General features: G+C 38.0%; 1 protein-coding gene across 1 annotated transcript in view; it reads right to left on the reverse strand.

Annotated features, from left to right (window-relative positions):
- The window catches only part of Smg1 (SMG1 nonsense mediated mRNA decay associated PI3K related kinase), a 100,701-nt gene that overhangs the window by 70,577 nt on the left and 16,799 nt on the right, over positions 1-13,325 (reverse strand). The window contains exons 2-3 of the mRNA XM_051192772.1: positions 1,279-1,442; positions 599-754 (exon numbers count right to left, since the gene is read on the reverse strand). Coding sequence (XP_051048729.1) covers positions 599-754; positions 1,279-1,442 — 320 coding nt within the window. The remainder of the gene's footprint in view (positions 1-598; positions 755-1,278; positions 1,443-13,325) is intronic.

A 13,325-nucleotide genomic window follows, 5' to 3' on the forward strand; every position in this document is an offset into this window, starting at 1 on the left:
AAAGCAATTATATAAAACAAACCATTTAAATCAGAAACCTCAACTTTGTATGCAGCTTTATCAATATAATTTTACTTCCCTTTAATGAAAGAAATATACAGTATAGTTTGAGGTTTTTTTTTTGGGGGGGGGGTCTCCTCCTATTTTGGTTTGTCTGTTTCTGAGATAAGAGCTCTCTATATTACATAGCTCTGGCTGTCCTAGAATTCACTATGTAGACCATGGTGGACCTGAACTCACAGAGATCCACTCTACTTTCCGATTGCTGGGATTGAAGAGATGTACCACCCTGCCTTATTGGAATATACATTCTCTGTACTACTCTCAATGCTGAAAGCACTCTATTTACACTGGAAAATCTGTAATAGAAGGCAAAGAATAGTTATACTAACTTTAAAAAAGGGTCTTGCCATATCTACAACCCATTCAGAAACCCTGCAAGATCTTACCAAGACTTGTAACATTTTTGTTATAAATTAGCAGTTCATAGAAAACAGTATAAAGTGCTGACACTTGCATGCTTTGCAATTCAGAGCTACACTTATCTGCTCATGGCCAGGAGATCTGAATGTGGTCAACCCCAGTTTCCAAGTCTTACCCTGTGATTTCCTCATGTCTTTGGTGGCTAATGCACGACTGCCATGCTGAACACTGGTAAACTCAGGGCTGGTCACATTGTTAACTCTCAGCTCTTGCCCCAACGACTTCCGACCATAAGTATTTTCCCCAGAACCTCCATTGACACTGTAGCCACCTGAAAAATGCAATGTTTACATTACCTTAACAGGGTTCTTGTTTCATTTACTCAACTAACAGTTCCAGACTTTACCCATTTAAAGCCTTCATCTCTCCTATGTTACTGACTCCAAACCATTTTGATTCCTTCATTGGAAGGCAAGTAGAGAAGCAAAAGTTAAATTCAGACAGATTTTATACTCTGCTTAAGCATATTTTGAATGAATACACAAGAGATAGTAACCAGAAACCTCAGATGTTACAAGTGGACAATGCATTTAAACTATATGCATTAAAAAACATCCTTTAAACGAGCAAACTTTTGAAATTTTCAAAAATAGTATCTGGTACCTCTCTTTTCAATATATTAGAAAATGAATAGAGGGAAAAAAGGAGGGAGGAACAGAGAGTTGCAGAGACAGGTACCTGGCAGAGGGATTTAAAGAGAGAAGCCAGTCTAAAACAATAGCATGCTCCAGCAATAGAAAATCTATACACACACACACATACATACATATATATATATATATATATCATATATACCCTTTTCGTCATTCTGTATGTCAACATGGCCTCTGGTATCATCGTGCCGTTGCCGAGACACCACAGCTGAATTTGAAGGTTGCAGTCCATAAGAGGAAGAAACACCCCTATCTCTTGATGAGGAGTATTTTAAAGTATCTGGGTCGGCTGATGCACTATCAGTTCTGGAGGAAAAAAAAAAGAGAGAGAATAAAAGAAAAATGAAAATTACTATTAGAGCTTTAAGCAAACATTTTAATAACCAAAGCTACACAGCATCTCTCCCCCTCTAACCTTTATGTTCAGTAACAATTCTATCAAGCACTCCACTGTCTAGTAAGTCTTTCAATTGGGAAGAAATTACCAACAGAGCCTCCTAGATTACAGTAACCAATTCACATTAATTTGCGCATTTAGTTAACTGACCTTTTTAAGGAGAAGAGAATATGTGTGGGTATGTGTGCACATGTGTGGAGACTAACCGGTCAAGGTCAAGCTCTGGTGTCACTCCTCAGAAGCTGTTCACTTTGCTAGGTCCTGAGGCACATCCATCAATCAAGCTGGCTCATAAATCTGCCTATCTCTGCTTTCCCTCAGCTGAGATTAGAAACACAGCTTTTTATATAGGTACTGGGGTTCCAATTTAGGGCCCCATGCTTATACAACAAGCATTTTATGGACTGAGCCACCTCCACAGCCCCAGGACTTTATCCTTTTGCACGTTATACTCTCCTGTCCCAGGAAAACTAAGTAACTCTAGCACAAGGACTCACTCCAGAAAAGCTTATCAGTCAGTCTTCCCAATTATAAATGAAAAGTAATGCTAGCATGTCAAAAAAGACTGGAATTCCCAAATTCCATGTAAAGTTAGTACTTCATGGCAATGTTTACTGAACTCTCAACTGAATCTTCAAATACCTGGTAAGAAAATATACACTGGCATTTGAAAAGCAAGTAGGCTATAAGAACACATAAACTAAAAGGAAGGTTGTGTTTATGCTTGGCTATTTTAATGCTGTCACTGAAAAAAAAAATTGCCAGTTAAACTTATTTAAAAAGCAAAGAATAAAGTTAAATATTACACTTAATTATTTATTGTGAGTGTACCTCTCAGTAGAGGTGTGTCCACAGCAAACATATAAAGGTCAAAAATGACAGTTTGTGGCAGTCAGTTCTCGCCTTCCACCATATAGTTTCTAAGGACTGAACTGAGGTATCAGGCTTAACAACAAGAACACTTACACACTGAGTCATCTCACCAAACCAGCAAACAAAATGTTAAGAAAAGGCTATTTCTCAGAATTCTAGTCATGCTGAATCTGAAGGCTGGGGCCAGTAATGCAAGTACTGTCAGAATAATACCTGACACCTGATATTAACAAACAAGTGGTGATGCCCAAGACAAGACCAGCATCTTTATCTATCATCTCTTATTAGCTCTATGCCTCAATTTCCTCATTTACATAAATAACCAAGGCAAGCTACAAGATTTTTGAGACTTATTCTTCTAGATATCAATCATAAACTGTTAAGAAAAAAGAAAATCGAGTATTTTATTTTAGCATATGAAAAATACAAATAAATTGTTTTCTTGATTTTCCAGGGAAAAAAAATTTCATGAAAATGGTAGTGGTAAGGCCTTCAATCTCAGCTACTCAGAAGCTGATACAGCAAGATCACAAGTTCAACACCAACCCTGGACAATTTAGTGACACCCTGCCTCATAAAAATCTGATGAAGGGGTAGAGGTCAGTTTAGAGCTCCTTGCCTACTATAAACAAGGGGAGGTTCTAGGTTTAGTACTCAATACCACAGAACAAACAAAATAATAGCTGAACTCATGATCATTTTGGAAAAGCTTAGAATACTGACAAAAACAGAATGAGCCTGTACGGGGTTTTGCACACATGCTCCTTTTTTACTTTATAATCCTGCTCTTGCCCCCACCAACTGGACACCTGGGTCTGTACTTATTGCAATTCCTGATGACACAGAATACAGGACAGGTTCAATTAAACTTGAACTCCTAACCAAAAGTCTGAGTCAATACCATAACTTGTAACCTAAAACTGCTAAGGGTAGACTGTCTTCTTCAAATATGCAGTTTGTGCCCTTATAGACAAAGCCAATTCTTCTGATGCAAAAAATTAAAAATCCATGAAATCCCCCCCCTCGGGGGGGGGGGGCGCGGAGATGTATGCCAATATTTTGTAAGTACACTAAGTAAGAATTGAAGCTCAATGAAGCATAAAAAAAATTATTAAACAAATAAAAAAAAATCCTTTGTATTTCCAAGAGTAAGTAGCACTATTAAATGTGTACCCATAATCAAATAATGCATTATTACTTTTTCAAAAAATACTGAAGGAAAGGAGAACTTATGGGCCATACAGAGCCAGGAAAGAGGGGGTGAGGGGAGGTGAGTTTTCACCTAATTCAACCTGAAAAAAAAAATAACTTAGTAAATGTACAAATCAGATAAGCACATGACTAATTCTGATATGCAAAACTCACCTACCAATATTTATTCATGCTGGCATTTCCTATTCTCATTATGCTCACCTGTCACCCAAACTATTCTAACAGTAACACTTTCTGGTTTTTTAAAAAAAAAAAAAAAGGACCATGAGCCTGCAGATCATGCAAGTTAAGTTAAAACACCTGGGCTAAGACTCCAGCCTTAATGCTATAAAGGCTCTCAGTCCTTTGATTTCCAGGCCTTAGTTTTCTCTTATATAAAATATAGATAAATACCTATCTAACATACAAGGCTGTTGTGAGGCTCACATAAGATGTAGAATTCTTAATACATAACTTGCAAAGCACATTACGAGTTATTATGGCCATAATTCAAAATAAACTTGAGTTTTCCAAGCTGAAAGCATATATAAGCAATTCATGAGCATGTAAATGCAATCAAAAGTTTTTATACTAAATGTAAAAGCAGCTTATGTTCTTCACAGAAATTAATCAGTTTACTGCTACCAACAAGTTACTAACTAACTAACTAACTAACTAACCTGATTTCATGTTTACAAAACCAAGAGTGATTTCCTAATTCACTAGAAACACAGGTTTTTAACTCCCAAGAGTTATGAACACTGAAAATTTTTTCAGCACAAAATTAGTTTTTAAAAAAAAGTAACAGTAACAATTCACTAGGCAGAATCAATGAATCCGAATTGTCCCACATGTCCTCCTGGTCAAGCACTTGTAATGTAAATTCACATTCCCAGCCAGCATTGAGTACATGTATTTTGAAGCAAAATGTACAAAATAGCTGAACATTTATATGAAACAGCCTTTACAATATCTAAACTGCTTGTGTCTCAGAAACTAACTTTGTTAGGCTGTTAGCACCAACATGACAAGACCACCCCAGTCCAAATAACAGACTTCTTAGAACAGAAATAAGCACTTAAGACGAAGCAAAGCACAAAACAGAAAATACAGATTTCAACTCCAGGAGGCAGGAATCAGTGTTAAGCAAGCTAAGTTAGAAGGGCTGAAAAAGCGACTACCAGATTTAGTGTTTCAATTTAGTGGAAAAAGAAAATATATCTGTTAAACTGAGAGTCTTAGCAAGGAACCAAAAATACTTCGTCCCTTTAATACTCAAAAAATGTGGAGAAAAAAAAAAAGAAAAAGAAAAAGAAAATGCATAAATTTCCCCAAAATGATCCAACTGAAGTTAAGCCTGATGTACATGCCACATGAGAGGTAAGTTTCTAAAGCTCATACCTCAAAAATCGCATACTGTGTAATATGGAGCCTTTGTGGTGTTTTGCATCAAGTCAAATCTGTAAGACAGCAGTTACAGTATTAGTGAAGACAGCGAGTTAAAACATTTGTTCAAACATGAAGCAAATCTCACTCATTGGGTTAAAGTGCTTTTTCTTTAACTATGGCCACTGCAGGTTCAAATACTGAAGCAAAATCCCAGATAGAAAGCCACTCTTGCCTTAGAGGACAAAGATTCTTTAAGTGGCAATCCAAAAGGAAAAAAAAAAAAAAAAAAATGAGTACCTAGAGATTCTAAATGTTAACTGTAATATACAGATCCCATGTGAATACATTATCACTCATTTTATTTACCTACATTCAAAATCCAGAAAATGCAATAAATCTAGGTTATTCACTTCAGGTGATTCAAATCTTCAGCCCTCACACATCAGCCACTGGTTAAAACCGTATCTTCTGGATAGTCTTGTGTGGTCCGGTTCCTAAAAACATTACATAGAACTCCCTTTCCTCAAAAAGCCATCTCTAGTAAATGTGAAGTCAAGAAAATTCCCTATGAAGAAGCATTCCCATAAAGGACCCTAAAATGACTTGATGCAAACAACACATTTAGTGGTGCCACTGGAATAAGCATCATCACTTTAAGCTGTTTTTAACCTGGGCTGAAGAGATTTCACCCCACGGTTAGGCCTAATTTGTAATGGGCATAAACTAGGAAATGATATTTACCCTTAAGGCAATGAGGTAGAAATATATACTCTTTGCAACAACGATACTCAAAAAGCAGCTGTGGGAGATGCTGGGAGCTCATATTGCTTAAAAATGACATATGTACCCTTCAAGCTTAAATCCAATACTATTCCCATAATGTTTCTGCTTTATTGGGGTTTCTTTCTTTGCTGTAATCAAAAGCAACCTGGGGAAGGAAGGGGGTTATTTCAGATTACAACTCTCAGGTCACACTCTATAAGTCAGGATAAGATCCCAAGACAAGAACCTGGAGGCAGAACTGAAGCAGAAACCATGGCTGCTTCCCATAGGTTCCTTAGCCTACATGCTTATACAACTCAGGACCACCACCTGCCCAAGGGTGGCACTGACACAGTGAGCTGGGTCCTTAAAGAAAATGTTCCACAAGATTGCCCTCAGGCCAATTTGATAATGGCATTTTTTTCAATTGATGTTTCCTCCTTCCAAATGACTCTAGCTTAGGTCAAACTGACCAAATACTAACCAGGACAGTCTCTTACTCACCTGGATTCAAGCATGCTTTCATGAAGAAGAAAGAACAAAAAAGTCTGGGACTTCAGACATTTCTTTCACTTTAGAAATAATGGTTCTAAGAGCAAGTTTTGGGATGAAAGACTCATTTGGGAGGCTCAGACACTTTTTCTTTTATTTTCATTCTATGTGTACGAACGTTTAGTCTCCATGTATGTATGTATACCCCATGCATACCTGGTGCCTGCAGAAGTCAGAAGAGGGTGTAAGATCCCTTGGAACTGGAGTTACACAGATAAATTTTCCTTAGCTTTCTAAAGATTAAATTACTATAACATTTTAATTACTTATAAGTTCTGTTACCTATTTTTATTGTAAATCAAACTCTAATAATTGTATGAAAAACAAAAATATATTTGACAAATGTGAAACTACAAACATTTTTATCTTACCCAAAAAAGCTGTGGCTTTATCTGTGGATTCTAGACAGCAATCTTTAAAATCCTGGGATGTCATACCTAGGAAGGCTCTTTTTGTTCACCTAGGGACTCTGGAAAAGTGTGAAGTATGGTAGAACCTTTGAATGACAAACTAAGATAGCTATTCCGGCAATTAGCTACAGCGTCTCAATAAAAACTCTCACAAAGACAAGTACCCCTGTTGGGTTCTGTTAAAGATACCAACAGGAAGCTATACCATCTGCACTTCTCCAAGAAAAAGAAAATTCCAAGCTCCATACCCTGAACGTTCAGGGATTCTGTCCTATGTGTCCTTTAAGCCTGATATAAGGAATTCATTTGCAATTAGCATTAGAAGTTGGAGTGGTATTAGGGACTTAACTCTACATTAAAAAAAAAAAAAAAAAAAATCACTGATATACACTCTCACCTAAAGTTACAAAGCTCTTCTAAACATTTTTCATATTTAATAAAACAACATTATTTAATTTGAAAATTATAAATGAATTTGCATCAATTTTGCAATATTAAAAGGGGATCTAATACAATTTCTTGGAAAAGTATAATTTTAATGGCATCTTTACCAAATATACTGTGGCTTCCAAGGAACTTCAAATAACCTGTTTGTTGACCTCTAACCCTACCAAACAGAAGGTGCAAAGGAAATTATTTTAGGTTATGCAACCTTGTGCATAACTGTCTTCAGAGAAAAGCCCGGTGAACTCCCTCTCATTGATTTACACTCCTTTGAGCTACTATAATCTATAACCTTCAAACTCTACTCAGGTTTACAGACTGTGCATTCACTCTATGAGCTAATACCATGAGCTCCTACTAAGAGCAGTAAACCTAATCGAAGGTTCAAATCTGAAATTCCCCCATATAATCATGCTTTGTTCCCAACTGATAGCTCTCATTTGGGAGACTATATAGAGCCTTTAGAGCAGTGGTCTTCAACATGTGGGTTGCAACCCTATCTGAGAGTCAAATAGCCATTTCTCAGGGGTTACCTAAGACCAATGGGAAACACAGGTATTTATATCCCAGACCATAACAGTAGCAAAATTACAGTTATAAAGTAGCAATGAAATAACATGAAGAATTGCATTAAAGGGTCTCCACATTAGGGAGGCTGAAACCACTGTTTCAGAAAGTGGAACTTCACTAGATGAAGTGGGTCACTGAAGGAAGGTGTTTGGGAATACATCATCTCCACTCTCCTTCCTGTCACACTCTCTACTTTGGCCACTATACCTATCCTGCTATGATGGACTGATCCATTCTGAAACCGTGGGCTAAAACAAATCCTTCCCTTGAGCTGCTTTTGTCAAGTATTTTATCACAGGAGCAAGTAAAGGAACATCTACCATCTCATTTCATCTTTACCACAGCTGTATTAATTGCATTGTATGGATGGGGCAACTGAGGTGACCTAAAGTTCTCAGCTTTACAAATGACCACAAACTTTCCTCCCCATAAATCCAAATTCAACTCCATCTGCACATATAGCCTTTTTCCATCTTTACTAGACAAGTAATGCTCCTACCTAAAGAAGTTACCTACAGCCTGGCTTTCACCTGTCTCCTAAGTACCTTTACCTTCAGTAGGCCGGCCACACACACACACACACACACACACACACACACACACACACTCTCTCTCTCTCTCCCCTCTCTCTCTCTCTCTCTCTCTCTCTCCACCACTGTTCATCACACCACCTGCAAGAGCACTCCAACAGCACTCCTGTACAAATAGCTGAACTCCGTTCCTTTATAGACCTAATCAGGCACACACATGGAATCCAGATCTTAGGAGGTGGAGGCAGGAGGGACAAGAATTAGACAGCCTTACCTACATAGCAATTTGGAGGCCAGACTAAGCCACATGAGACCCAGCCACATGAGACCTCATCCCAACCTAATTGTTCAGATTCTTCACAGACAAATTCCTCAAAACTCCACCTTAACCTCCACTTACTTTTCAGCTCACTGAAACCTTCACCCATCGTTTCTGCCCAGTAACAGCTGCCACCCCCTGCCCCACCTTTAAAGATGGGGTCATTCTGAAGCCCATGTTGAAACCAGAACTTACCATGTAGACCAGTCTGGCTCACAGAAACCACCTGTCTTTGCCTCCCAAGTGCAGAAAAAAAGACATGCATCACCACACCTGACTTCATTTCACTCTTATAGCTAAAGCCCCACATGCATTTTTCAATTTCTGAATGTTCCTCTCAATGCTGCTTTGTCCAGTGTCTTGTTTGGTTTGATTCTTCAAAGTAGCTGTAGCTGCAATGGCTCTGTACACCCATCTAGTCCAAATAACCCTTTTATTCACTTCCTCCCATAACCAGCTTACACTGTGACGGTAACAGCCTTGTCAAGCCCCTTAATCTTGCTTAAGATTTTCTTCACACCAAGCTGGCAAAATCCTAACCCCAAATAAAATCCATGAGCCACACTACTCACTTGGAAGCATAACACTACCAACCAACTGCCTATACCTCCCCAGTCTCTTCTGATTCCAAAATATCCTAACTCCCAACCCAAACAAGAGTCTAACCTTACCAATAAAACAAAGGTTAACACATCTGCACTCAATCCTCCAACTCCTCTTATAGAATCTCTTTCCAACACAGCTAAATTTCCTTTATAAACAAAGTTTTCTAATTTAATGTCTCTCATTTAAAAAAAATATAAGAAGTAAACACAAATAAACAAACAAAAGGCTTCCTTCCATTAAGCCCATGCCCCTCTACCACATAATCTGCTCCTTATGGCCAACCTAACCAGATGTCTGCACTCTCCCATTTCTTCATCTCTTCCAGAAGAAGAAATTACAACTCCCTCTTTTAAATAATCTTTTGTTATGAGCTGGAGAGACAATTCAGCTATGTTAAGAGTTACTGTCGCCAGACATTGGTGGCACACACTTTTGTAGGCAGAGGCAGGTGGATCTCTGTGAGTTCAAGGGCAGCCTGGTCTACAAACTGAGTTCCAGGAAAGCAAGGGCTATTGCACAGAAATATCCTGTCTCAGAAAAGCAAAAATTAAATGTTACTCCCTCTATCCTTATCATCCTGTACACATTTTTTTTTTTAATTAAATCATTTGGTATCTCAAGTTTTAACATTTTGGTGTTTAGTCCCACCTAAAAAGCTCTGGCTTTAGCCCTTGCTCCCTCAAACTTTATCTCCTCAAGCCTCATTCAACTTTGCTTTATCAAACTTCAGCTCCCCAAGTCTCATTAGGAGCCACTATTTGTGCCCTTCTGAAGGTCTACTGGTTTTTCCCTTAGCTCTTACTGATTGTATTCTATGAAGAGACTATAAACACCAGAAGGGCAGTATTTAACTATCTGTTGACTAAATTATGTCACTGGGGCTTCTTATTCAACTTTGTAATCCAGCTGTAATCCAAACTTTCTCCTCAAACCCTCTCAGTAAAATCAACAATATTTCTGGGCTGAGGATGTAACTTAGTAATAAAGCACTTCACACAGAATGCATGAGGATCTGGGTTTAGCTCGCAACTGCCAAACAAAATGGGGAAGGAAGAATACCAACATTTTCTTAAACCATTTATTTACTACAAAAAGCACTAAGAGCTGAAGATTACAAAAAAAAAAGGGGGGGGGGCTGGAGAGATGACTCAGAGGTTTAGAGCACTGACTGGTCTTCCAGAGGTCCTGAGTTCAATTCCCAGCAACAATATGGTGGCTCACAAACATCTAATGAGATCTGGTGCCCTCCTCTGGCCTGCAGAACACTATACATAATGAAGAAATCAAAAAAAAAAAAAAAAAAAAAAAAAGAAAGAAAGAAAGAAAGAAAGGAAGGAAGGAGAGAAAAAAAAAGAATCCTATCTGAGAATCAAAAACAAAAATTGAGAGAGAGAGAGAGAGAGAGAGAGAGAGAGAGAGAGAGAGAGAGATGGGGAGATGACTCAGTGGGTACAGGCACTTGCAGTCAAGCCTGATGACCCCAGTCCTGAGTCAATCCCTGACCTCAGAAGCACATGGTAGAAAGAGAAAACCAATTCCTACAAATTGTCTTCTGACCTCCACTTACATAACATAAAAGCACTCAAGCGCTCTCTCACACACATTTTTTAAAAATTACAAAAGATAGTTCTAACTCTTCTAAGAACCTATAGATAGACTCACTCAGGAGGCAGAGGTAGGTGTCTAATTTCTAGGCCAGCCAGAGATACATAGAGAGGCCCTGTCTCAAAAAAAAATAAAATCTAGAAAAAGGCTACTTTAAATTGTTTGCATAATCTGAATGTTGTGGTGGTTTCAATAAGAAAAGCTCAATAAAAAAAAGGCTCACAGACTCATATTTGAATGCTTAGTCACCAGGGAGTGGAACTGTGGAAGGATTAGAAGGTATGGCTTTAATTGAAGTGAAAGAACTGCATCACTTGGTGTGGCCTATGACATTTCAAAAGCTCACACAAGTTCAGTCTGTAGATCAGGATATAGCCTCTCAACTGCTCTTATAGCACTATGCCTGACTGCCACGTGTTCCTCACCATGATGATAATAGACTAAAGCTCTAAAACTGTAATCAAAGCCTTCCATTAAATACTTTTTCTTGTAAGAGTTGCCTTGGTCATGATGTCTCTTCACAGTAACTAAGACAGGGTATAAAAGTATTCTTACCTCCTCCTTCAAAGTCTCACACACTCAGTTAGTTAGTTATAGACTGGTTTCAGTTGTTCACTTATTTGAGACATTACCACTGATGGCAGGAGGCACTTGTATCTTACACCACACATTCTTCCAGAAAGGAGAACAAATGCAGTTATTGATGCACAGGAAAAAAAAGAGGGCAGAACTTAAAGATGGTGGTGACTGAAAAATCTAACATTTTTAGTTTATAGATCTAACTACACTATGTAAGACGCATGTGTATGGAGCATGTGCTCATATGGCTGTGGCAGCAGAACAAAGAAGATCACAAGATCCAGGTAGCCCAGGCTCTGCAGCAAACCTGACTCAAGAGCAAGAAATAAGAAATAAAAGAGGGAGAGAAAAGAGAGACAGAGACAACAGTTCAGGGAGCACATGATAACATTCACTATCATCAATAAGTAGGAAAAGCAATCAAAAACATAAGGAAAATGTGTAATAATAATAATCAGAATTTACAATCTGAAAATAAAAATAGAAAAGAACAGGGTTTATGAGGATATGGAAAAATGAGAGCCTTTTCTGCACTGCTGTGGGAATGAAAATACTACGGTCACTTCAGAAATCAGTTTGACCATCCTTCAAAAGCCAGAAAACTATCATGTAGTCCGGCAAATCTCTTTTAAAGTATATGTCCAAAACTGAAAATTCATGTTGCAATAAAAGCATACATAAAGTTGCACTACTCAAGAGGTGAACATCTACATGTCCATTGGTGGAAAAGGGGCTAGAGATACTGGGCATCTGCACAAAAGAGTATAATCCAGCAGTAAGAAGGAATAAAGCATTGGCACATTTAATACCTTGGAGTGAAAAGCATCAGACTAAGTGACATGAGCTAGACACAAAAGGAAACAAACATACTACACAATTCTACTCACATGACTAGACAATTCACATGGCAGGACTGTGGTTGCCAGGGGCTGGATGAAAGTGAGAATGTACAGTGACTGCTTGATGGATATATAGCACTTTTCTTCTTGAGATAATGGAGAAAATTCTGAAACTAAATAGAAGTGCTCAATGTCTGCGTAACATCCTTGATGCCAACAAATGCTACATTTTACATGCATTGTACCACCCTTTAAAATAACCACATCCTTGTTTGTGACATTCTAAACTATGAAGAGGCACTGGCTAGGTTCAGAAACTGCCTACACAGGGGCTTCTGGGAGGAATGACTACAGCTTGGTTGTGGTGGTCAAACTACTACATTCATTTGCCAAAACTGAAAGAACTACACAGTATCATTTCCATAAAGGCAACTTGAATTCTTTCCCCCAATATCTGCCCTTAGACTAGGGCAGAACCTTAATGGTAGAGCACTTTCTTGACATCAATGAAGCCCTGGGTTCAACTCCTTTCTTGTGGTAAGGGCATCAAAGTAGAAGGCAGGATTTGTTTTAAATAATTCAGCATACCACACCTTATAGTACCCACTATTGTTTAGTCATTTTACAAAGGAAAAAGAAAAAAAAAAAAAAAAGAGCTATAGCATTGCCTATTTGTCACTACTCTTCAATGAAAATAAGTTGCTGCCTGGGAAAAAGTCCATAGGAAGAACTGGAGCTACTAAAAGTTCCATCTGGCCAAGGCACCCAGAGAAACTAAGAAACTTGAACAGACAGTTGCCACTGATACCAACAATAAACAGTTCTAAACTTTTAGAATAACAGCAACCTTGCTGGTACAAATGCCTGAGAAATTTGAGTAGTCCACAGGGCACTTTATTTAAAATAAATAATTATTATTATACTAATTACATAGTAAGTTTGTAATAATCTATTGTCTGTTTTGATAACAAAATTCTCACTAAATTCTCATTAATAAACCACTACACTAAAGGTAATAGAAAATTAAAATTTTAAACAGTACTAAAGCAGCACCAGACTGGGTGGATTAAACAGGAAGTTTAAGGACAACCTGAGTTACACAGTGAGTTTATGTCTTAGTATT

Source organism: Phodopus roborovskii, unplaced genomic scaffold (assembly GCF_943737965.1).
Source record: "Phodopus roborovskii unplaced genomic scaffold, PHOROB, whole genome shotgun sequence".
In the NCBI taxonomy this organism is placed as follows: Eukaryota; Metazoa; Chordata; class Mammalia; order Rodentia; family Cricetidae; genus Phodopus; species Phodopus roborovskii.